Source organism: Alosa alosa, chromosome 13 (assembly GCF_017589495.1).
Source record: "Alosa alosa isolate M-15738 ecotype Scorff River chromosome 13, AALO_Geno_1.1, whole genome shotgun sequence".
Taxonomy (NCBI): Eukaryota; Metazoa; Chordata; class Actinopteri; order Clupeiformes; family Clupeidae; genus Alosa; species Alosa alosa.
The window spans coordinates 27,997,279-28,022,548 of NC_063201.1; the positions used below are offsets into that span (position 1 = coordinate 27,997,279).

General features: G+C 50.9%; 1 protein-coding gene across 1 annotated transcript in view; it reads right to left on the minus strand.

The window, feature by feature from the left end:
- LOC125306527 (vacuolar protein sorting-associated protein 13B-like) overlaps positions 1–25,270 on the minus strand; it is a 341,904-nt gene that overhangs the window by 42,157 nt on the left and 274,477 nt on the right. Inside the window, 7 exon segments of the mRNA XM_048261942.1 lie at positions 1,921–2,082; positions 7,777–8,135; positions 8,423–8,604; positions 11,126–11,340; positions 18,879–19,063; positions 20,865–21,075; positions 23,324–23,538. Coding sequence (XP_048117899.1) covers positions 1,921–2,082; positions 7,777–8,135; positions 8,423–8,604; positions 11,126–11,340; positions 18,879–19,063; positions 20,865–21,075; positions 23,324–23,538 — 1,529 coding nt within the window.

The window sequence follows — 25,270 nt, forward strand, 5'->3', positions numbered from 1 at the left end:
GGAAAGCGCAGAGGGACGGATCACTACACAGCTATCGGTGGATCAGCTCCGGATCCAGAGAGCTCAGCAGGGACACACTCATATCTCAGCCATGATGTCATCCCAAAACACTGGCCAGACCCTCACAGCCCACAGCCCTGCCTCTGGGTTTGTGTGTTCGTGTATGTCTATGTGTATGTGTATGTGTGTGTCTGTGTGTGTCTGTGTGCGCGCGTGTGTGTGCACAAATATACAGACATATTATATCATTATCATGTGCATGATAAGGTTATCATGAATATATTTATATCTAGACCTATAGTGTGTGTGTGCTCATGTGTGTACGGACAGGTATGAATGTGTGTGTGTGTCTGTGCTGTAGGATAGCTGTGAGTATGCACTGTTGTTTAGGAAACAGCTCTGAAACTGAATGGATGCACTGATGAAACATCAGTCACTGACCAGAAACACCCAACTCTCTGATGAAACATCAGTCACATCACAGCCAACTCTCTAATGAACCATCAGTCACACACCAAGCACACAACGCTCAGCGTGACACCACTGATCTGGGAGAGAGGGAAGATTCTGGAAGGAGAAAAGACACCCGACCTTGGGAAAAGTCCTCATTCCTCCAAGCATGTAATGCTCTCTCTGGTCTCTGTGTCCCTTTAGTTTCAGTTGGGTAAATAAACCCAAATGCAGCAAAGTGAGATAAAATTATGTGCGCTGTCGACACGTTGGAGAAAGAGACGTACGATATGCCTATCAAACCCCCGCCAAAACTGTAAAATCACTTTTTCTGGCTCGGTGCATCTCTCCCTCCCTCCCTTCCTCCATCTCTCTCTCTCTCCCCCTTTCTCTTTTACACAAGCTCTCATCTTTTCTAAGTCCTTACAAATCATGTATGAGTAGAAACCACACTATTATGCAAATATATGGGAAAACAGATAGAGAAAGTAGAGCAAGAAAGAGAGACAAATAGAGAGAGTAAGAGAGAGAGAGTGACACAGGGATGACTTATGATCAGCATGATGATACTCTTCTGAATCCTTTGGATGCTTGTGAGAAGAGCTCTTTATGTGTGTGTGTGTGTGTGTGTGTGTGTGTGTGTGTGTGTGTGTGTGTGTGTGTGTATGTTTGGCCAAACCTGATAGATGCAGTGTAAGTGTGTGTGTGGTGAGATGGGCGATGTTTGACGCTCTGACTGACTGGGCTCAATTCATGGACCTCCTGGGAGCAATTAGACTCATGTCTTTCCTCAAACGGGACAGTGTGTGTGTGTGTGTGTGTGTGTGAGAGAGGCAGAGGGCGTCTCTGGGAACCAGGCGCTCTCTCCGATCTTGCCTGAGCCCTCCGCCCCCCGTCCTGTCCCCTCTTCCCACAGCCCTCTGACCACAAACGGGCAACAGCTAATGAATCTTCCCTCAGCTGCGCTGTCAGGGGGAGATGGCACACAGAGCGGTCTGATGAACACAGGAACGGCACGAGGGACAAAACCAGATGAAGAGAGATCGAGAAAAGATGGCTATTAAGATAGGGAGGAAACAGGCAATCAGAAGAAACTTTGTACATGTGCATCTCCTGACACCATGAAAGGCCTATCAGGAGAAGGGCAGCTTGTACCAACTCTCCCTGTATAGCAGCTTGAATGAATATCAGCTGTGTATACTGTATATCTGTGTGCATGTGTGTGTGTGTGTGTGTGTGTGTTCATGAGCTTTGATTTACTAGTACAATTACTAGTGCTACACAGTGACTTACCTTTGGAAGCCCTGTACTGTATGCACACAATCATACTAACAAAACAGCTTTGCATGTGAATCTGAAGAGAGAGAAGCCATAGGCCTCCAGCAGACCCCCATCCCCCTGCCCACCACCCTGCCGTTCTCTCCCCATCCCGGGGCCACTGTGCTGGGGGTGGTGGGGGGTGGGGTGTACCTGGGGGGACTTGTGGGAGCGCCAGCTGTACTGGTGGCTGTTGAGGCAGGCCAGCAGCACGTTCTCGTCCGTGTCCACCTGGCCGAAGCGCAGCATCTCCTGGGTGTCGTTGCAGATCACGTAGTGGCTGAACACCAGCTCCTCAGCCTCCGGGTTCAGGTTCTGGAAAGAGAGAGAGAAGGAGAAGGAGAGAGGGAGAGAGAGGGGAGAGAGAGAGAGAGAGAGAAGGAGAGAGAAGGAGAGAGAGAAAGAAGGAGAGAGAATGAGAGAGAGAGAAGGAGAGAAGGAGAGATTTTTACAACTGATTTATTGAACCATCATATGGATCAGACACCTAAAAAAGAAAAAAGTCCAAATAAACAATATCTTTGAAAAGATGAAACCAAGTTTCCAGAACAGTACATCTAAGAATTGAAAGAGAAAAGTGACAAAATTCAACAGCAGTGTCACAGCAGTGTCTGGCATGTGTGACATCCAAAGCTATCTCATACTGTGCAGCATACACCACTGAAGCTCAGCAGAGTTTTTTGAAATAGGATAGGCAGTTAGGAAATAGGATAGGCAGTTAGGAAATAGGATAGGCAGTTAGGAAATAGGATAGGCAGTTAGGAAAACATGTCCACGGGCAAAATTACTTTTTTGCTACTAGGATCTTCTTACCTGACATGTGTATGTGTGAGTGTGTGTGTGTGTGTGTGTGTGTGTGTGTGGGGGGGCAAAGAGACAGTGAACGAGGGGGAAAGGAAGAAAAAGAAGGGATGAGAGTGAGAGAGGAAGACAGAAAGGGACAGAGTGAGTAAGATAGGAAAGAATGATACAAAGTACATAGTGAGTGGGAGAGAGGGGGAGAGAGAAGAGAGGGGGAGATGGACAAGATAGAGCACAAGACTGAGAGGGAAAGAGGGAGAGAGACAGGGAGAGGGGGAGGGAGGGAGGGAGAGGGGGGTAAGAGAGACAAAGAGAGTGTGAGGGGAACAGAAGTGTGTGTTTGTACAAGAGCGTCCAGATGCGCCCTGCCTCGGTATATGATGGAGAATGTATCACACATGTGTGTGTGTGTGTGTGTATGTGTGTGAGTGCTTACATATGAGCAGGATGTATGACTGCAGTTCTGGGTGAGTAAGTACCCATGTCCACTTGAGTGAGCTGACATCATCACAGGGGTGGGGTGGGGTTGAGAGAGGGGGTGGTTATGGGCAGGAAATGGATCATGTCCAACAACCCCTGCGCCCCCCTGACCGCTCCCCCCTCCCCTCCCCCTCCCTACCCTGACCCCTTGCGGGGCTGTACAATGTAAGCAGACCCCTCCACGTCACCTGGGCCATGCCCATCTTCCGGCCAACTCACTCGTCCAGCCAAATCAACTCAGCATGCCGCTACTTGTTCATGTCTGACTGATGGTGGTGGACATCTTTGCGCCATAAATGTAAACAAGCTTTTCTTTTTTCACCATGACGTCAAGTGCCTGTCACACAAGATTCTGCTTTTGTTTTGGGTAAAACTAGCAAGCGGCTCACTGGACTCCCATTCCTTGCAGTGGAGTCATCAGCAGCTTGAGATGATGAGCAGAAAACAAGAGGAGCATGACTCCCTGTGTGTGTGTGTGTGTGTGTGTGTGTGTGTGTGTGTGTGTGTCTGTGTGTGTTTGTGCAAGTCAACTTTGTTTGTGGGTACGTACGTTCCACTTGCTGGTTTTTTCCACCCTCCTTTGACAGCTCCAAAAGTAGGGCCTACCACAACACTGATGTTCCCCTGAGGACTATGTCCATGAATAACCCCGACCCCTCCACCCCCACCCCACTCCCCATCGATCCTCCACGCACCTCCTCACTGCTAAAGTGGAAAAGGCAAATCACGCTCATCTGACAGACAGCTCCGGCTCTTTGGACTGGCCTGCGTCAGCTCGCATGCGAGAGTGGACACCTCATTTGTTTGCTATTGCAAAACACACCGCGGCCAACCCGGGGCCGGCCGGACCGGACCGAGCCAGATCTCGGCGCAGAGGTGCGGCCCGGGCAGTGCCGCGGTCCAATCTGAGTCAACCGGGCCCCTGGCCCGTCCAAAACACTACCTCGCACGTCCTGCTGGAATTTCCTTTGGTGAGTAACCTTCGAAAAACAAGCAAATTAAGAAAAAAAAGAAAAATGAAAAAAAAAATAAAACAGCCCCACCACGCCCCAGGACTAAGTGACGTTCCCTCAGAGCGCCAAAAGGCAAAAGTCAAAATCATCCCCTAAAAACCTGGTCCCAGCAGCCTGTGGGCTCATATTTTAAAAGGCAAGGAGAGGAAAGAGGAGAGAGAATGTTAAGAGGGTGCTGGTGATACAGCGGCTACAATAAAGCTGAGACAACTACTGCCAAGCACGTTCTGCTGTTGCGTTTGTCTCCGCTATTGAAAACGGATGGGGAGGTTTGGGTAATGAAGAGAGAGAGAGAGAGAGAGAGAGAGAGAGAGAGAGAGAGAGAGAAGGAACAGATATACTGTAGTTTGGACAAGAGTCTCTCAGCTCTGGTAGAACAGCTGGGAGGGGAGTCCGAATCCTTTCGGGGTTTTTATGGCGGAATGCAATCTGTGTCCGGGGCGCGAGAGGACACCTCAGCTTTACCGACTCGCCGCCCTCCTCAGGGATGACACTGTAAGCCCTTGTGTTTGATGGTATCGGTTTCCATGGGGACACACGACACCGGGATCAAAACCGCCTCAGCCCCGCTACTCTAAGCTCTCTCCGGCCATCGATACTTTTTATAAGTGCAAATATAAACACAAAGATATTTGATAATCGACAGTTCCTCCTTGTTAAACAGGCAACAGTGACTCCTTCTCATTGGATACCAGGCCCAGGGGAGACGCGGAGTATCGACTAACGTTAAGCGAGACGTCTATTTCATTAATGGGGAGTCGCCTCCTACAAAACGCAGTGTTCAGACGCCGCAGACATATATAACACGATTTTAATGTCAACAGGCAACAAAACCCTATCCACTGTGAGACCACATTATTCTCTCCAGGCGACACACACACACACACACACACACACACACACACACACACACACACACAGGTTAGGCGCAGTAAAGCACACACAGCCATGAGAGGTCGTGGAGTGTGTGGAGAGCAGGGATAATCTGCCTGCGGAAGACAGGGAATGTTGGATTCCACATGCCTTCCTCGACAGGAATCCGATAGCTCTGGAACAAGTCTTCAGAGAGGGCGAGGAGGGGAAGAGGTGGGCTGGTGCTAGTGGTGAGAGTGCTGAGAATAGATGGCTCCCCACTCAATCACTTCAGCTCTCTCTCTCTCTCTGTCTCTCTCCTCTATTCATTCTCTGTCTCTCCATGTCTCTGATATCCCTGACTTACCCACCCCAGCCCCCCAACCCTTGCCCCCCCACCACCCACACACCACCCATTCGACCGTGTACCACATCAGAGCCGGCTGGTGGCCAGCCTTGACACCGGGAAGTGGGGAAATGAGTGTGGCGATTACACCACTGCACTCACCCGTGGAGGTGTGTGTGTGTGTGTGTGTGTGTGTGTGTGTGTGTGTGTGTGTGTGTGTGTGTGTGTGTGGGTTAACATTCTCCCCCCGTACGGTCGTTGCTGATTCAATCAGGATCAACTGCTTCCAGAGGACACCTCACACACACACACCCGCAGCTCCCCCTGCCAGCATGGCTCTCATTTTAATTGCACGTAAGAGGTTATACAGTATGCACGCTTTTGAAAAGAGGAGGAAAGAGAAAAAATGAAATAATGGGTGAGAAAAAAGGGAGCACAGAGTAAAGAGAAAAGGAAGAAAGAGAGGAATGTTCCATGCAAACGGTCGCGTCCTAACCGGCTCTGCAGAAAAGTGGCCGGGAGTTGAAACCTCTTTTTTATTTTTTGGCTTTTTACTGTCGATCGAGTTACCGTGCTGACCCGAGCCCTTCCCCAGTCAATGACAAAACCCACGCACGAGGCCTGCCTGCAGATGCCGGCACTGCGTTTCCCTAGCCTCTCGCGAACACGCGCACTGCGCCGCTTGGCTGAGCTTCCCTCGGGAGGGTTACAAGGTTCCTGCCTCCGTTCTCTGTTGCCACTAGTCCAAAACAATGCATGGAAAACAAACACAAGACGCTTAAGGGAAATATTGGTGCAGTGGGCTCTGATAAACATCGTCAGATAGTGATTTCAGCAGATGTTAGCGCTGTGTTTCATAACTGACTAATTGGTACCAGTGATCAAACCTGCCCACAGAGATACTGCTGCTGTCATGGCGATGATTAGCAGAGCCGTGTTTTTCTGAGAAAGGATATCAGCGTTGTTCGAGCACTGTGGGATCAGCTGGGAACAATGGCTGTATTTATGACGGGATTAAAAAATCAAATAAGAACAATGCAAATCCCGGCTACTAATCAATATTGTAACGAGGAACAGGCGCTCGCATCAGATCATCGTTTGAAGATGCACAGAGCAGGGATACGAGTCTGAATCCATATGACATCAAAACGAGAGCAACGCATTCCGTGCTCCCAAAAGCATGCTTTCAAAACAGGAAGAGCTACATAACACCATAAATCACCGCAAGTGCTTTACAGGAAAGAGAAAAAAAAATGTTTCGGTTCTCACTGTTTCCCAGACATAAAACAGTCAAATGAAAGAACCTTCTAGCAAGAGAAACAAGGAAAGAGAGAGGGAGGGAGGGAGAAAGGGATATAGTGTAACAGAAAAGAGAGAGGAAGAGAAATGATAGAGAGAAATGGAAAGAGAAAAAAGGGAGAGAGAGCAGAGAAATGAGATAATGACAAAAATAGATAGATGATGGATAGATTGATAGATAGAGGGTTAGAGAAAGAGAGAAAAGAACAAGGGAACAAAACCTGGCCTGATCTCATCAGACGAAGTGTGTGTGTGTGTGTGTGTGTGTGTGTGTGTGTATATTGGTCTCCCGTGGCTAGTATATGAGTCAGCAGGACGCGGCGGTAGCCAGGCCAGGCTTTGGCAGGTGTGTATGTGCGCCCAGCGCTGCTAAGGCATGTGTGTATGTGTGTGTGCGTTTCGGCGTGTTTTCCTGGGCGCCACTTCACACGCAGGCGTCCTGGCTGCCAGTCCCGGGCCTGGCACGGCCCTTTGCAGCGGGCAGGCAGGGAGGCAGCGGGGCCCAGCTGAGCCCAGTCCAGACCGGTGGATGCTGCTGCTGCTGCTGCTGCTGCCGCGGTCTACGTCCAGCTCCAGCCCTTCCTGGCCCCGCCGTTCCGCTCCCTCCAGCGTGCCGAGACCGGGCCTTCCAAAGTGGAGCCGTATTTCACAAGAGCTAGTTATCCTGACACCGGGGCGATAGTTTACGGCCTAATCCGACAGACGGGGGGGGGGGGGGGGGAACTGGTGAGCGCAAAGAGAAAAAGAAGAAGAAAAAAACATGACCGACGACTCCTGAAGCACACCCAAGAATTCCTGGGAGCGGAGCACGGAAGATTCCCCAATAAACTGTCAATGTGTGCGATCCCAATGGCCAGCGTGTGGACTCGTGACCCTAGGCGTCCTCGGATGCGGGCCCTGCTTTCACAGGGGTAGGCACCGATTGCGCTCAGCGGTCTGTTTCAAATGAAATGCAACTCCCATCCAGCGCGAGTCTCCCGCTGGATTCAACAGAGCGCACCTCGTTCACTTTTTAGATCACGATTGTTCTGCCAATGGACGCCAAAGCGATTCCGAAGTGCGCCGCCCACGCTAGCAGCTGGGACGATGTGCAAACAGTAAATAACGATTCTCTGAAAGAAGAAACTAAATGCTTGGGTGGTGGTGTGAGAGTGTGTGTGTGTGTGTGTGTGTATGTTTGTGTGTTTTGTGTGTGTGTGTGTGTTTGTGTAAGCTTACCTGCTGCCAGCCTTTGACGGCCGTGTCCAGTGTGTGCACCATGTGCTGGCTGACGGTGGCGAAGACGGGCTCCACGAACACGCTCCCGTCCAGCGTCCGGTGCTGCGGCCCCTGGGTGACGGCGGCCTGGCCGCGCAGGCTGAAGGGCCGCACCAAGGGCCGCAGCGTCAGGTTGCGGTACTCCAGCAGCTGGCACTCCAGATGGCTGGACAGGCTGAGCTCCTGGTAGAGCTGCGAGGGCCGCCGCCCGCTCCACTGCCGCAGGTAAACACGCGGCTCGTTCACACCAATCAGCATGTACTCCTGCTCCTGAGGTAACTTCCTGTCAGACAGGAAGGGGCGGAGCCGCTGGCATGGGGCTGAGAGAGAAAAAAACAAAAGATGGGATGCCTTTGTTTAAATTAGTTCTTCATCTAATAATCTGATATGGGCAATTAAATTAAACCTTACTACGATGTGCCTCCAGAGTTCTGGACATAAAATTAACCCCAAAACATACTATAACAGCATGAATTAATATAAAAAGTACTTTAAGTACTATTTATAAATGGATCTTGTGTTGGGCTCTCTGAAGCATGAAGTAAGGCAAAAAGCCAGAATCTCTACAGGTGGTGAAGGCAAGTTAACAGCGCTTGTGTTTGGCTACCTGTGCCCAGCTGCTCCAGGTGGTGGCACAGTCGGAGTTGGATCTGTGCCAGCTGCAGGGAGATGCCCACGGAGGGCACGAACCAGGGGGCAAAGCAGGAGTCCACGCGGGTGCATGCGGCCAGGGCGGTGGGCGACACCAGCTGGTCACACTGGAGCTGTGAGCCCGACTCGCTGTCTGAGCTGCAGGGCACAAAGGACAGGAAGTACATCACTCAGTCAGCTGGTAGACAGGAAAGACAGCATTACATCAGTGAGCTGCGACTGGATATAGAATGTTACATCAGTGATCTGGGCAAAGCAAGATGAGTATTTAGACGCTTTTGTCTACAGTGACATGAAATAAATCAATAAACAAATCAATAACATAATAATACATCACTTTGCTACTACTATCAGACAGCTGAGACTTCCTGTGGTAATATTTACACAAAAATAAAACAGCTAACATTTCCACTGGCAACTGTTAAGTGCTGCTTGCTTCTCGTGACAATGCGCGTGATCAGAATCTAAACAGCTGATTAGCATGGTAGCTCCATCGCTAAGGGGCATCTGAGGAAACATCTGGATCGAGTACAGCCATACTCTGACTGTACTGGCAACAGGTAGGCTCCTGCCGACTGAACAAAAAAAAAATCTTGAAAAAATGTTGCCTGGAGACATTATTTGCATGTCATGGTACATAAACATGGATGTCTTTGTAATTGGACTAAATGACCATTTGTTCAGTAATTTGTAGCTACTATGACTTCACCATAAAAACACCAGGAACCTTCCAGAAGGGAGAGCTGGGGCATTGCTCTTAAATGATAAGAATCACATGTTGAAGCTTCTCTGACTTCCAGTTGGCCGCAGCAAGCTCTTGCTTTCTCTTTTTTCCCCCTTTTTTTTCTCTCCTGTTTGCTTTTTGGGAAACTGAAAGCGGGCGCAGTTGAAACAAAGAGTTAAGGGGAAGGGAATCAGTTTTGATCAAAACGGACAAATAATTTAAACATAAAGGAAATGTACTGTTTGCAGTATGATTATAATGAAATGCAGATGTATATTTTGTTTTTCGCTGGGATGGGGATTTTTTTCTCTCTCTCCCTTTCTTCCCCCTCCGTGGTTCAGTTCTTCACTTACATGTTTTCTTATTCCTCCCATTCTGGTCCTCCGGAGCTCCTAAAGCCACACAGAATGTGGGCTTGGCAGCTCAGTTACTCCCCGAAAAAAAGAACATCTCAAAGAATCAGAGAGGAGGGGAGTGTGTGTGTGTGTGTGTGTGTGTGTGTGTGTGTGTGTGTCTGATGAGAGAGAGGGAAAGAGAGAGATATAAAGGGAAATGCATATGTGTCAGAGAGGGAGAAAGAGAGGGAGGGAGAGAGAGAGAGTGTGAGAGGTAGAGAGATGGAGAGAGAGAGAGAGAGAGAGAGAGAGAGGGAGAGAGAGAGAGGGAGAAAGGGAGGGAGGGAGAGAGAGTGTGTGAGAGGTAGAGAGATGGAGAGAGGGACTGAGAGCAGGAGCTAGAGGAGGAGTGTAAGTACACACTGCTGGTGATTGGCAGGTTGGCCTTGCCCCACCCCAGGAGCTTGGAACACACAAAGCGCCTCACCACTGAGTTTTACCGCACCCCCCCACAGGGAACCTGCACACACACACACACACACACACACACACACACACACACACACACACACACACACACGCACACACACACACACACACACACACACACACACACACACACACACACACACGCACACACACGCTCGCTCCCTCTCTACCCCTTCCTCAAAAGCCACCCCTCCCTCGCCTCAATTAGACACACTCAAGGTAAGCAGGAAGGAATCCGGATCGGCCATGACAGCCACTCGGTGTGCTGGGAAATCTCATTAGATTCATCTGAACCCTGTCCAAGCCCGCTCCCTGGGCTGCTGCTGGCCAGATGTGAGAGAGGAGAAGAGAGGAGAGGAGAGGAGGAGAGGAGAGGAGGAGAATAGAGGAGAGGAGAGGAGAGGAGAGGAGGAGAGAAGAGGAGGAGAATAGAGGAGAGGAGAAGAATAGAGGAGAGGAGGAGAGGAGAGGAGGAGAGGAGGAGGAGAATAGAGGAGAGGAGAGGAGGAGAGGAGAGGAGAGGAGAGGAGGAGAATAGAGGAGAGGAGAAGAATAGAGGAGGAGAGGAGAGGAGGAGAGGAGAGGAGGAGAGGAGAGGAGGAGAGGAGGAGAGGAGAAGAAGGAGGAGAGGAGGAGAGGAGAGGAGGAGAATAGAGGAGAGGAGGAGGAGAGGAGAGGAGGAGAATAGAGGAGAGGAGAGGAGGAGAATAGAGGAGAGGAGGAGAGGTGAAGAAAGAAAAAGTGGGGAGAGGAGATGTGAGGAGAGAAGAGGAGAGGAGGAAAGAAAGGAGAGGAAGGGAGGGGGAGAGGAGAGGAGAGGAGAGGAGAGGAGAGGAGAGGAGAGGAGAGCAATGGGGAGTACAGGGTAGAAAATGAGACAGTAGAGAACCAAAAGACAGGAGCAGAGATTGAAGTGGAGGTGAGAAGTTAGGATGAAATGAAGAGGAGAGGAGAAAAGAGACCTTTTCCTTCTTTTTCGGGGTGTGTGTGTGTGTGGGGGGGGGGGGCAGGCTGGGAAGAGAGTACACTGAGGCTGATGTGTCTCTGCCAAGTCTGTGTGTACGTGCATGTGTGTGTGTGTGTGTGTGTGTGTGATTGTGTCCGCAGTTACCTCTGCTCGTCTCCTGTGTCAGTAGTGCTGTTGACGACGACCCTCCAGAGGTCGGAGGCCACCAGCTCTCTCTGCTGATTGGCCAGGCCCAGGCCCAGGCCCAGACTCAGGCTGGGCAGCTGCAGCTCACACGCACTGCTCTCGGACAGACTGAAGTCCCGGTAGGGCACAAACACACGCTGGATCTCATCCCAGTACTCCAGACTACAGGGAACCTGCTCAAATGCACACACACATACACATGCAAGTGCACACAAGCACACACACACACACACACACACACACACAGAGAGGAGAGAAATAACACACATTAGTAAGCTCAGGGAAGTGGACAGTATTGCTCCAGGACTTGCGCACGCACATCATGTGCACAAATACAGACAACCTCTATTAGCCATCAACCTGCTAATATTTCATGACATCCATTATAAGGAGCAAAATAATCACAGCAAATTACTTCTGGCTGAATGGAGTAACACAGAGAATGAGTCAGAAAGGGAAATGACAGGCAGGACAGGAGAGAGAGAGAGAGAGAGAGAGAGAGAGAGAGAGAGAGAGAGAGAGAGAGAGAGAGAGAGACAGAGAGAGAGAGAGAGAGAAAGAGAAAGAGAGAAAGAGAGAAAGAGAGAGAGAGAGAAAATCTCTTTTCCACCACTACTGGGCCTGGGCCTTTACTGAAGCAGCAGCACTGACCAGGCTTATTAACTCAAGAAGACGAGCTCCTTGGTCTGTAGTTAGTGACCGTATCTCCACACAACCTGCTGCTCAGTGGACACTGCCCAGCAGAGAGCGTAGCACGCTGGCCCGACCGGTCCATCCAGTCCTGTCTGTCGGAACCAAACCCACTCCAACTACATACTGTATGTCCAACCCGGTCTGTCAAACCCACTAGTAAGTTGGTAGTACTACCACTAGTACTTAACTAGTGATTCAGGTCCCACACCACAGGTAACTGCAGATGGACTAAGCTAAAAATAAAATATATAATAAAGTAAAATATAAAATAATGTTCATGTAATTCATTTGTTAATTTAATTAATTTTAGGCTGCCCTATTGAGTGGATCTGATGGAAGTTGCATGGAAGTTGAAGGGAGTAACAAAACAACCAGATCATAAACAGGCCAAAAAGCCAAAAAAGTCATTTTTTTCTCTATTAATAAGAGGCAGATGGTGTTGTGCATTGTCAGTGCTTCTGACATGCACGAGGATGGCGTTCCGCCCTGATTATTCAAAGCGCTCCCACACGGCGGTGTCAACAGCACACCTGTGATCCAGGTGAGCCAGGCCATTCAGCAGGGCCACCAGCACCAGCTCTGGCAGCTGGAAACAGTCCAGGACCACGCAGCATTCACACAGGGTGTGTGTGTGTGTGTGTGTGTGTGCGTGTGTGTGTGAGTGGGCTTTGCAACGGTGGTGGTGATGAGGTAATGGGGGGGTTACGCAACCTCGGCGTGCCACACAGGTCTTCTCCCCCTGAAAAGCGCAGCCTAATTACACCTGACAAACCCCTTTCGCACCTGACCCTGGAGAGGAGAGGGCCCCGAGTTTCCACCGGCGGTGGCGGCGGCCCACCTCAGAGACCGCGCACACACATGACCACGGGGCCAGCAGGCCTCTTCCTCTCTCCCCCTCTGCGTCTGACACACAGCAGAGAGAGAGAGAGAGAGAGAGGGCGAGAGAGAGAGAGAGAGAGAAGGAGGGAGAGAGACAAACACGGCACGCCACACTTCTCTCCCTCGTTTACCTCAGACCTCGTCCATGTCGGGCTTCTCCTGCGGGATCCCCACAGAAGCCTCAGTGGAAACAAGCCAGAGCGGCCATCTTGAGGAGACAGGGGCCTGTGGACCAGGCAGCTCCCGTGTTCGACCACCTGTCTGCGTTTAACCCTTCGCGCTCCGCCGGGCCATCTGGACTGTGTCTCCCGCCCGGCCTGATTGTGTGTGTACGCCATGGCATAAACACGGAAAGACCGTGGATATCTGACACATCACGAATGGTGAATGTTAAGGATACGTGTGTGTGTGTGTGTGTGTGTGTGTGTGTGGGGCTACAGTATGTGTGTAGTATGTTTACGGAAAAGGTACCAGTGCTGGGGTTTATTTATGAACCTCTCCCCCCACCATCACTCTCTCAATCACTGCGTATACATAGTCCGGTAATACAACCCTCCCGCCACGTACACATATACACACCAGCGCAGACATACACACATCGCACATGTGCGACACAGCCTGGCCATTTCCAACCCGTCTTTTGACACATACTTAGCCCTTTCTCTGGCAGTAATGGCTGTGGTTTGCACTGTTACATCTTATCACCGGCTGGGCTAATTTCGTTGACGTGAGTCTGGGGGCAAAACGTAGTCATGTTTACTTGAGAGATGTTAACGAATATGTTCTCAAATACGCTCTCGCACGTCTCTATGGCAGCAGAGGGAGGCTCGCTTCCCTTAATCAGCCGTGGAGAATCGGGAACGGTCGAATCAAAGCCAACGTCTTTCGGCCTCTCCAACCGTCCTGACGGTAACACGACCCTTCTGAGAGAGCGCTGTTGTTTTTTCGAGCGAGCGAAGTGCAAAGCTCGTTGAGATCTAATTAACCAAATGGACTGTCCAGTGTTTTCACAGCACTAGGCCTGTGACTAATGCTCTGTGGTAGAGGACCGGCTCACTAAAATAATACAAGCTTTGGCCCGCTGACTCCCTCTCCTCTCCCTCACTGGGCTTGAAGAAATGCCACCTACTGACTACAACCTTTAAAGCCACGAGAGGTCAGGCAGTTATTCGCTAGCTAACGAGCTAGTGACTAAGAACGGACGGCTGAATAAAACAGGGCGTCGATGAGAAGCATAAGGGCTTCATAAACGAGGCCCGGCGTTGGCTAATAATAATGACTGCAGCACCAGCTGCGCATGACACATGCCACGGAGCCGAGCGGTTCATCCCAGGCCACGGCGCCCTGGGTCGGGAGCGCCCGCCAGCCAGCCAGATCAGCCCGAAGAGGCCGCGAGGCTGGTGGATTGTGGGAGTACCGGGCCGAGATGGGGAGTGGAGGACGAGCTCAGCGCGGCTGAAAAACATACGCCGACTCCCAACAAAACCCCCCCCGCCCGCCCCCACCCCTTTTTTATTTCCCTGCTTCAAAAACATCAGGATTATGCTGGTTGGTCCCTGTTTTTTTGGCAGTGGAATCTTGGAGGATGGAGAGATGGAGGGGAGAGAAAAAAAAGGGAGGGGGGGGAGAGAAGGAGAGATAGAGGGACAAAGGGATATAGGCGGATGGAGAGCAGAGGCGGGGGGAGAAATGAGTGGAATAGCTGAGATTTAGTGGTGGTGGTTGGGGGGGGGTCGCCTGTTTATGATTGAACAGACCACACAGCGGTGATAGGGTGAGAATGAGTCACTGGCCTCTCTCTCTGCAGGTGGGACCCAGTGGACGTGTCCCGGAGGTGATGGGCTTTTACGATTCTCCATCTCCCAAACCCATCCCACCCCACCTAGCTCCTCATTCACCCCCCCCCACACCTAACACCCACACCCACACACACATCCACCCACAACCTGCTCAAACGTTCCTACCGTATTGAAAAACATCACGCCAACAGCTTGCCTTCTGACTAATGAAAGCGAGTTCAATTCCCCTTTCGCAATGCTGGAACCGGTCGTGAAACCACAGCTATTTAAATGCAGGAAATCTTGATTTTATAAAAATGTGAATGTGATCTGCTCTGGGGACAGTGTGCCTGAGAGAAGAGGGCCTGGCAGGGACACAGGACCGGCTCCCCTGGACTGATCCTGGAACAGCTGCAAGTGTGTGTGTGTGTGTGTGTGTGTGTGTGTGTGTGTGTGTGTGTGTGTGTATGTGTGTGTGTGTGTGTGTGTGTGTTTGAGTGTGTCTGAGAGTGCTTAGTATTTTTTACATGACTTTTTATGTATGTGTATGCATGCCTGTGTGTGTGTATATGAGTAAGTGAGTGAGTGTGTGTGTGTACTGTATCTGAGAGTGACAGAGAGAAAAACACTAAGGTACAGAAACAGCTCAGGCTGTCCATCCTCTGAGAGTGGAGAGACAGTGAGATGGTGAGACAAAAGACAGGATGAAGAGACCGAAGAAGAAAGAGAGAGAGAGAGAGAGAGAGAGAAAGACAGAGAGAGATAAAGACAGAGAGAGAGATGAAGACAGAGAGAGAGAGAGAGAGACAGAGAAAGATAGAGAAAGGGAATGTAGGGATCAGGCATGGCTCCTTGGGTTTAAAGACCCCCCTTCTCTCTTCTTGTGGCTGCCTGGTAACTCTAGAGCCATGAGAAATGACTGCCGCGCTCCTCTCTCTCTCTCTCTCTCTCTCTCTCTCTTCACTTCGCACCAAACCGACTCTGCACCGCTCCGTCCTCTCTGCTTCACAGGGACTAAATGAAATTCCTCCGCTGAGCAGCACAGCGCAGCCGAGCTATTTCTGTTTTTCCCCGGGTTTTATGACCGCATTTCCGTTCCCTGTAACTGGACTTTTTCGGCCTTCGAGAAATCACATAAAAAATGAATTAATTGAGTCCTTTTGAAGTTCCCCCATAAAGGAAAGCAAATAAAGCTGAGCAGCTCCGGGGGCTGAAATCAATTAAATCTGGGAGCACAATGAGCTGGCTAATGACAAAGGGCTCTATTCAAAATCCCCCATCTCCCCCTCACACACACACACACACTCCACACAGGCTTACTGCTGCATGAGCATTCGCATAAAAAATATGAGGCAACAGTACGTGAGTGTGTGTGTCTGTGTGTGTGTGTGTGTGTGTGTGTGTGTGTGTGTGTGTGTGTGTGTGTGTGTGTGTGTGTGTGTGTCAGTGTGAGTAGCTGTGTGCGTCCATCTCTCTGAGTGCGTGTGTCTGCTTCGTAAAACGGATCCAGTGACTAATAATTGGGGCTCAATCACTTCTTTGAAAAGGCCTGGAATCTGATACTGGGCCCTCTGATGCTGGTGCCATGCCTGATCATTTCTCTCAGTTTTACTGGGGCTGAGGATACCCAGACACACAGCTCCCAGAGTCCCTCTCTGCTCCATATGAACCGGCCATAGCTAGCATTACACGGCCAATTAACAGTCCTCCCACAACGGTCAGCTACGCAGTATTCCATCCAGGTCATGACCTTGGGAGACTGGTCAGTACAGGTGGGGACATATAGAGGGGCGTAAGAATGGACGGCAGTGGATGTAAAAAGTGAAGAGAGGTGAATGACAAGGGAAGGGAACCAATCAGACAGCGGCAGGTTTCTGTAAGAGACTGTCCCACAGTGTCAGAGGAGGAAGAAGAAGTGCTGTGAGTGATGATGGTAGTGTGTAAAGAGCCATGTGGATACGGAGTTGGAATTGTTATCTGCATAGAACAGCTGGGGCTGCAGCCAGACCAGTGGCCAAGCACACCACCATAACACACGAGAGTTACGCAAGACGACCATAGGGATGGGAGGTGATAGAATATCACAGTAACAGCTACGGGAGAGCTATGGAAGAGAGGGGATGGAGAGAGAGAGAGAGTGCAAAAGGGTTCTTCTCTTTTTTTCCTTTCAATGCTACAAATATTATTAGAAAAAAAACGTGTGATTTTATTGTTCTTTGCGCTTTGGCACACTGTATCTCAACAGGCATGCCAATAAAGCCACTTTGATAGTGACTTTGAGAGCGGAGCGCGTGCGCGTGCGTGCGTCTGCCGTGCGTGGGAACCGTGGCGGAGTGCGTGAGGGGAAGCAGCCAGTCAGCAGGCGGGTGAGTGACAGCCGGCCGTCCTCCTTTCAGCGCCCGCCGCTCTGCTCTGCCGCTTGGCCCCCGCACCTGATTCCCGTTAAAAGACTTGTCAATAGCAGATGTCCCCACGCCAGAACGCCAGAGACAGAGAAAGAGAGAGAGGGAGAGCGGGAAAGAGCAAGACGGAGAGAGAGAGAGAGAGAGAGAGAGAGAGAGAGAGACAGAGAGAGAGAGAGAGAGAGAGAGGGAAAGAGCAAGAGAGAGAGGGTACAGAAAGAGACAGAATACAGAAGAAAGAAGAGAGATAAGCTAGAGTATGAGGAAACCACATGTTCCTCCGGGCTCCTCTGCTGGGTCGGTCCAAGCGCCTGTCCTTCTTCCCGTGCCTGGTGGAAGATGCTGGCCGCTGCCGGTGACCTCCTCCTTTAGCAGGCCTCCGGGAGCCCCAGGCCTCCACTCAGACAGGGAGCCACAGGTCACAGAGGTCAGCCTGGAGCTACCAGCTTTCCCTCTCTCGGTGTCTCTCCATTTCTCTCCCTCCCTCTGTCCCTTCCATCCTCTTTCTTTTCTTTCTTTCTTTCTTTGTCTTTATCTCCCTCTCTCCTTTCTCGTTTTCCCTCTCTCTCTGCTGGTTCCATGTGCACACAGGGTCCTTCTGGCAGACAGAGGGTTATGGAGTTTGCAGCTGCGTAGCCGGCGAGCGTCGGATGGGCGCCAAACATCTGCAACACCTTGTAACCTTTCAGTGTCTCTGCTTGGACACGCCGGGGGCCAGGAAAATGATTGAGATGACATGATTGAAGGAATCCAGTAGTGCAGGGAGAGAGAGAGAGAAAGAGAGAGAGAAAGAGAGGGAGAAAGAGAGGGAGAGAGAGAAAGGAGGTGAGAAAGAGAGCTTTAGGGAAGGAGAGCTTCTGCTGCTGAAGTTGGCAGGGAAGAGTGCTAAATGTGTGTGTGTGTGTATGTATAAGGGGGAAGATGTTCCCTTCTCATTTGGCCTGCCAAAATCTAACCTCATCTTCACAAGCGAGACACGTCCAACGCAGCTGACACGTTGGGGTCAAACCCCAGTGCTGCCGTTTTTTCTGCTTCCCTCGGAGCCCGCATGCTGTGCAGCACATCATAAAGAAGAGCCGAACATCCACTGGACCTCAGGAAGCCCACATCTGCCTGCACCCGCGCCCACGGCCAGGCCTGCAGCTACATTACACTTCACCCCAGTCGCAAAGCAGCGCCTTTAAACGTCAGCTGTCAGGCCCAGCGGCGAGGGACTTTCATACGCTTAATGACAATAGCAGCAGCGGCGTCCTGATCAGTGGAGAGGGAGAGAGAAGGGAGACAGAGAGAGGGAGAGAGACAGAGAAAGAGAGGGAGAGAGAGAGGGAGAGAGAGAGGACGTAAAGGAGCGCGGAGGACAGGCAGGACTTTTTACGCACTACTGTAAATCCCCGGGGCCCGTCCGGACGAGCAGATCTCAGAACAGCAGATGACATGAAGGCTCGTGTAAAACCTGTCAAAACGGCGAAGGACAAACGCAAAACGGGCCTTGTGAGAAAAATGTACTTGAGGCAGACATCTGGAAAGGCACTCATCAGGTCAGTGTGGCAGGTGACCGCCGGGGGGGGGGGGGGTCTCAACTGTCTCCACAACACAATGAGAGTAACAACCCTTTCCTGTCAATGAATTTCTAGAGAGGTGCAAATGGTGCGGTGTTTCGGTAGTATTGGCTATGGGTGATGGTGGTCTAGTTGTTAGGTCAATGGAACCCTTTCCTGTTCATGGCGTTCTAGAGAGGAACAAACGTGATGGTGGTCTAGTTAGGATTCAGGATGTCCAAATAGAACAACTGAAGATTCAATTAAGGATCTGCCACCATTGTGCCCCTGAGGAGGGCAGTTAACCCGGAGTTGCTCCAGGGGGACTGACCTTGTAGTTAGTTCACTGTAAGTCAGCTAAATGACCAATAATGTAAAACAATAATGAGTACGACAGTTGGTTGGTGCGGTGGGACATCACCTGCAACACATCGCCCAGGTCTGCGGTGCTGATGTCGGGGTCCTCCGTGGTGTTGAAGGGCACCGGCGTGATCCGCACAAAAGTGAGGACTCGGGGCTCGGGGTACCTCCACATCATGACCCCAGGGCTGTCGTCCGTCTCGTTGTAGAAGACCACCTCGTGGGCACTGGGCAGCTTCTGGGACGCTGTGGGGGGGTGAGTGGGGAGAGACAAACAGATAATCAGTGCTATGGTGAAAGTCCAGTGGTAATGTCAATTGGTGTCTGAATGTTTGAGTGCTCGTACTGTATGTGTGGGCCAGTAGCCAGTCTATTGTCTATGGCAAACAGACTGCACCGCTGAAATTCAGACTTCACTGCTGATATTTAAAGGCAGAGTGTGTGATTCAGACTGCACTGCTGATATTTAAAGGCAGAGTGTGTGATTCAGGTTTGTGAAAGTAGTTGACATTTGAGCTCAGCCAGGCAAAGTAGTGTGGCTGAGATTGCTTATGGCTCGGTCTGAGGCATTGTGTTTGTTTCCCATTGACCAGGAGCCATGGCTGTGTACGAACACCGTGTACCACTCCGACTGAGGGTGAACACTAGGCTCACAAGCTAGAGGTCCGTGAGAAGCTTCTTACTTCACAAAGAGTGCGCACATATTAGAATGTGAACTCTACCTTTAAATAAATACAATTACTGTAGGACATCAGATTAAAAACAGCTTTTGATTCAAGAAAATGTGTTATTATAATGCACTGACCACTCATGTATCCCCAGGGGAGCACGTCCCTTAACTACTCCCCACTGTCCCCGGTTAAAAACACGACTACTCTCATGCGCGTTAACGGACCCTTGGGGCACTGAGCATCTGGTCGAGGAAAGACAATACTCTATTTGTTGTTTCAGACCATGCAGTGAGAGCTGACTCTTCAAGTAGCCCCCCATGCCCCTCCTCTTCAAAACATGGCTGACACTTAATTGAAGTCTGTTTTATGTGTACTTAAAAGCCCAGGAAAAAAAGGGAAGAGAAGACAAATACAGCAAAGCTGCCCACAAGGGGACAAACAGTAGAGCTCTCATGGCTGGAAATGCCTTGCAGACCGTATAATTGTACCCTGGCTTGGGCAGCTTTCATGCATAGCGATCCTGCGGTCACTCTTGAAGGTGCACACCGTGTATTAGTTTCACCAAGCCACCAGCTTGTTGTTTTTTTTTTCCGAGATGTCGAGAGGGGATGACTCCGGTTGCTGTGATGGTGTGTTGTTTTCATTTTGCATCAACCACGGACCGCCTAATCCAGCTGCTTCATCACGGACGCCCCCCACCCTCCCCCCCCCCCCTCCCCCTCCCCCCCCCTCCTCTGTCGCCCCAACCCACACACCCTCACCCGACCCGTTAGCCTCCGGCTGCGTGTGAAGCAGAACTGTGCTTTCCAGCAGTCCGGATCCGGTTCGGGAGCATGTTGCAGACAGATCTCTCCTCGTCTCTCTGTCTCTCTCTCTCTCTCTCTCTCTCTGTGCCCCCACTACTGAACAGGCCTCTCTTTCTCCTTCTTCATACAGCTGGCTTGCTTCAAAGAGGAGCGGAACAATGCAACAAACAAACCCAGTGGAGAGTTCTGACCACAGAGGGCTGGCGAGTGTGGCAGCGGTGGTTGGGCAGAGGGTTGGGGCAGGAGGAGGCGGGTGAGGCTGGCAGGATTTGACGTGGGTAGTGGCATGAAGGTGGTTGGAAGTGGTGTGGGAGTTTGGGGGTAAGACAAGCCTGGGAAAAGCAGGCTGCCATTTTAGACAAAATAAAGGGCCATTCAACACCTCACTCAACCCTTATTAGCATAGCTACTAAATCTATCAGGCCACTCATAAAAAAGGCTACACTCACAGATGCTTACAGTCTCCATGAGGAATCCAAACATTACCTAGTGAAACTTGTGCATTGAGGAGTAGCCGTAAATGAGGGCAGCAAAGTGGGCACAGGTGGCATGAGAGTGCCCAGTGGGTACCTGGGTCCTGGATGTACTGGAAGAGGCCGGTGCGGAGGTCATCTGAGCTGTGCTCCGTCTTGGAGGGGTGGGGGCCCGGGGGCGACTGGGGCCGGGAGGTGGGGGGTGGCTCTTCGGGCCCCGGGTCGGTATAGCCGCTCTTCTGCAGGTAGCCCTGCAGATACTCCTGGATCAGCAGCAGGCAGTTCATGTGCTCCTGACCCCAGAAGACCTGTAGCAGGGAGTGGAGGAGAGGAGAGGAGAGGAGAGGAGAGGAGAGGAGAGGAGAGGAGAGGGGAGGAGAGGAGAAGTGAGGAGAGTGGAGGACAGGAGAAGAGAGTAGAGTGGAGGAGAGGAGAGGAGAGGAGAGTGGAGGAGAGGAGAGGAGAGGGGAGGGAGAGGAGAGGAGAGGAGGAATAGGGAGAGGAGAAGAGAGAAAAACAAGTGGGTGACTTCCTCCACATTAGCAGTAAGAGGCCATGGCTGTTCCCAAGCTTCGCTGCCTGCGGTGGTATTCCCCTTATCCCTTGCACCCGCCATCCATCCGGGGGTTTGGCTTCCAGCAGCCGGAATCTCTGACTCAAAAACACACATGGTGCTGAGCTCGCAGCGCAACGCACACTGGGGTGTGTGTGTGTGTGTGTGTGTGTTTGTCTAAAAAACCCAGAAAAAAGGAACATTTGGGGGATTTCTCAGGTTGTAAAAGGCAGATGGGAAGAAATGCCAGTGGTTGGAGTTCAGGAGTTGATTAAAGCGTTGCAGACGCCCCGTTATTTGCCCAAAGGAAGTGTATGATTATGTATTAAGCGTGAAGGCGCGAGGGATCTGCCGGGGAAACAGCATGCAACACAGGCATTCACACAAACCATCAAGGAGCCCCCACATTTACCATCATGGCAGACGGAACAGCCGGGCTGGAGCCAAGGCTGCACATGGGCATGGAGAGGAGAGGAGAGGAGAGGAGAGGAGAGGAGGAGAGGAGAGGAGAGAGAGGAGAGGAGGGAGAGGAGAGAGGAGGAGAGGAGAGAGGAGAGGAGAGGAGAGGAGAGGAGGAGAGGAGAGGAGAGGAGAGGAGAGGAGAGGAGGGAGGGGAGAGAGGAGAGGAGAGATGAGGAGAGGAGAGGAGGAGAGGAGAGGAGAGGAGAGGAGAGGAGAGGAGAGGAGAGGAGGGAGGGAGAGGAGAGGAGAGGAGAGGAGAGGAGTGGAGAGGAGAGGGGGACGTTTTGTGTGGAATATTTCCACCCGCCCACCAACCCACCAGTGGAACACTGGCACCTTGGGCTGCGTGAGAAAAACACATCGGAAGGCCAGACTTGCTTGAGACAGGGAGGGAGGGAAGGAGAGAGAAAGAGAGAAAGAGAGAGAGAGAGAGAGAGAGAGAGAGAGAGAGAAAGAGAAAGAAAGTGTGCCAGACAGGAGGGGATGTAAGGTAAACCAGAGGCCCGACGGTTGAAAAACAAGACCTTTCCGAGTGTCTGAGGCCGGGCCTGAGTGGGAGTGAGCGTGAGACTGATGTACAGGCTGTCTCTGAGACAGGGAGAGGGCCATGCTGGGCCGGGGCACCATGAAGCCCTGGGGCGCCACGTGAGCGGCGAGACGTGACATGCGCTGAGTAACGTTTGGGTGGGTGGAGAGCGGCGTGACAGCGGCGTGACGTGAGTAACGTGACGTACACAGGCGTGTGACAATCCTGGAGCATAAATGGGGAGCAGGAGATGTCAGAGGAGATGGAATCTGAATGTCTGAGGGTAACACAATCCAGGAGGTTGTGTCTGCCAGTGGACTCTCTCTGTGTGTGGTGCTGGATGTCGATCTGTGTTTGTTAGTGGACATTGATTTCGGTGTTTGTTAGTGGACATCAGTGTTTATAAGTGGATGCTGATTGGTTTGTTTGTTGCTGGACATCTGTGGATGCAGATTGGTGTTTATTAGTGGAAGATACTCTGTGTATTATAACAGACACTATATCACTACGTAGTGGTCCACCCAGACACAAATGCCTTTTCTACTTTGTTTGGTTCAAACCAAAATCCCCCACAATCACTGCCTTAACCACGCGCACTGTTAATGACCCCCTCCCACCACATCCTTTGAAGAGTAACTGACTAAAAGTATACATATATCATATACATATATCACCTCTTTGGAATTATAAGGCTCTATCTGACATTTTTGTCAATACTGAGTTATTGACATATTCTTATTCTTTGACAACTTCATAAAGTGAAGTGAGGTGTTTGTTGAAGTTTTGGACATTGAATAATGAATAACATGAATAATGTTTTGGACATTATATCTAAAGAGCATTGTTCTACATACGCTAAGTGGAATTCTATGGAATTCTAAAACTTTGAAACTCAATATCTCAGAACTACTCAGAATGCAGATAGACCTATATAATTCCAAGGGGACGATATAACACTGTCCAGTGGTAGAGGTAGTGTGCCTTGGGCAACACCAAGCCTGCTCTTGACCATTACCTGCAGGAGGCCTCCCTTAAGGTCCAGCAGTAGTTTGGGCTGGGCCAGCTCTGGTCCGGGTCCTGGTCCGGGGCTGCCGCTGTGACGGCACCAGCGGGCCTCCAGCTTGGCACTGCAGGTGAGCGGGCCCAGGAGCAGCCGGTTCCCATCCCGCAGACCCGTCTTCACCAGCAGGTCGTCCACCTCTATCAGCAGAGACGCCAGCTGGAGAGGGTCTATAAAAGGAAAGAGAAAGGGAGAGAGAGAGGGACATTTGACACATTTATTAAACTAGTATCTAACTCTTACACATTGTTACACCTTTAAAACAGACAGACAACGATACAAATATAGACAGAGAGACAGACAGACAGGAAGAATGCCATTGGTGGGCATGAGAGACCCAGAGATGGAGGGGAACAGTAAAGAGCAAGAGCATAACCAGGCGTGGCACACATTTGGATTGGCTAATAGAGAGGCACACTAGTCACGAGGCTGACATGTTTATATCCACTCTGAGTGATGTGTGATGTTTGTCATGTTTACTCCCACATTGCTGCATCTCTATTTACCGTGTTATCTGCAACACTAGCCTTGGCAACACTACCCAAAAAGCTCCTTTGAATTTGAATTTGAGATGGAGTGAGACAGTGATGTACTGTAACAGAGGTCCACATGATGGATGGCCTTGTTTACTTGTCAAAGCCAGTTTAGGACAAGGCTGTTGTGTGACGTGCTGTTTACACAGGGTCTGCAGACGATCTGAAAACAAACCCCACTTCAAAAGGAGAGGGAGGAGGGGGGGGGGGTCAACACTACTGTAAAAAGAGGCCACTTTAAAGAGAAAGAGAAAACAGACAGACAGAGACATAGAGGACAACACAAACAGAGAGAGAGAGAGAAAGAGGGAGAGAGAGGGGGAGAGAGAGTGAATGAGGGAAATCTCCAGAATGAAACTGAGGAGACAGCAATAGTGGAGAGTGAAACGGAGTCCCGTTGGAGAGCAAGGTCGGCTTCAGCACCCCATAAAGCATCGCGTCTGTTAACTCAGGGTTACCCTGGGCCACTTCCCCGCCTGATGGACGAGGCCCCGCAGGTCACTGGTGACTTTAGGGGACACTGGGGGGGCGGGGGATGGGGGGCGAGAGGGAGGTGGGTCTCTACCCGAGCTGTCACCACACACTCTTGTGGCCGAGTGGTTCGCAAACGGACAGCCCTCACCGCCCCCCACCCGTCACGGCCGAGTTGGACACCCCTCAGCTCGTAAATCTCCCATGAGCCCTTGCAGGAGAGCTCTTCCCCTGTCAGTGGCACAGTGGAGCCCGATGACTAATGCTCCCTGACAGCGAAACACTTTCATCATGGGCCTTTACAAGGAGCCAGAGACACGGCAACAAAGGCCTGCTGCTCGGACCTCTCTCTCTCTCTCTCTCTCTCTCCATCCCTCTTTTTTCTGTAACTGTCATGTTCTCTCTCCATCTCTTTCTTTCTCTGCCTGTCTCTTTTCTTAACCGTCTTTGTCCCACAAATCTCTGCTCTCCAATGAGTTGATTACGCAGAGCCATTTCTAAGATTGTATAACTTCATGCAATCATGAACAAGATCGGGTTTTATGTGTCAGTGTGTGTGTGAGTACACCAAGAAAATTGAATTTCGCTGTGCTCCAACTCGTTCTTGAACTCATGGAGGGGCAAATTCATTTAAGATTGATGGCTTTTTCTTCCCATCTCTCTCTTGCTTTCTTTCCATCACACAGTTTGTGTTTATACGAGGGCCAGGGGTCTGTCCTGTGTCTCTGTGAGACTGTCCCCAGCTGGACCTGCTACACAACAACAGCAGCATCCCCAACTCTTCCAGGCCTGAGTGCTGGCTTTGTGGATGAGGAAGAAATTATTCATAAAAGCTGGACACACACACACACACACACACACACACACACACACACACACACACACACACACACACTCA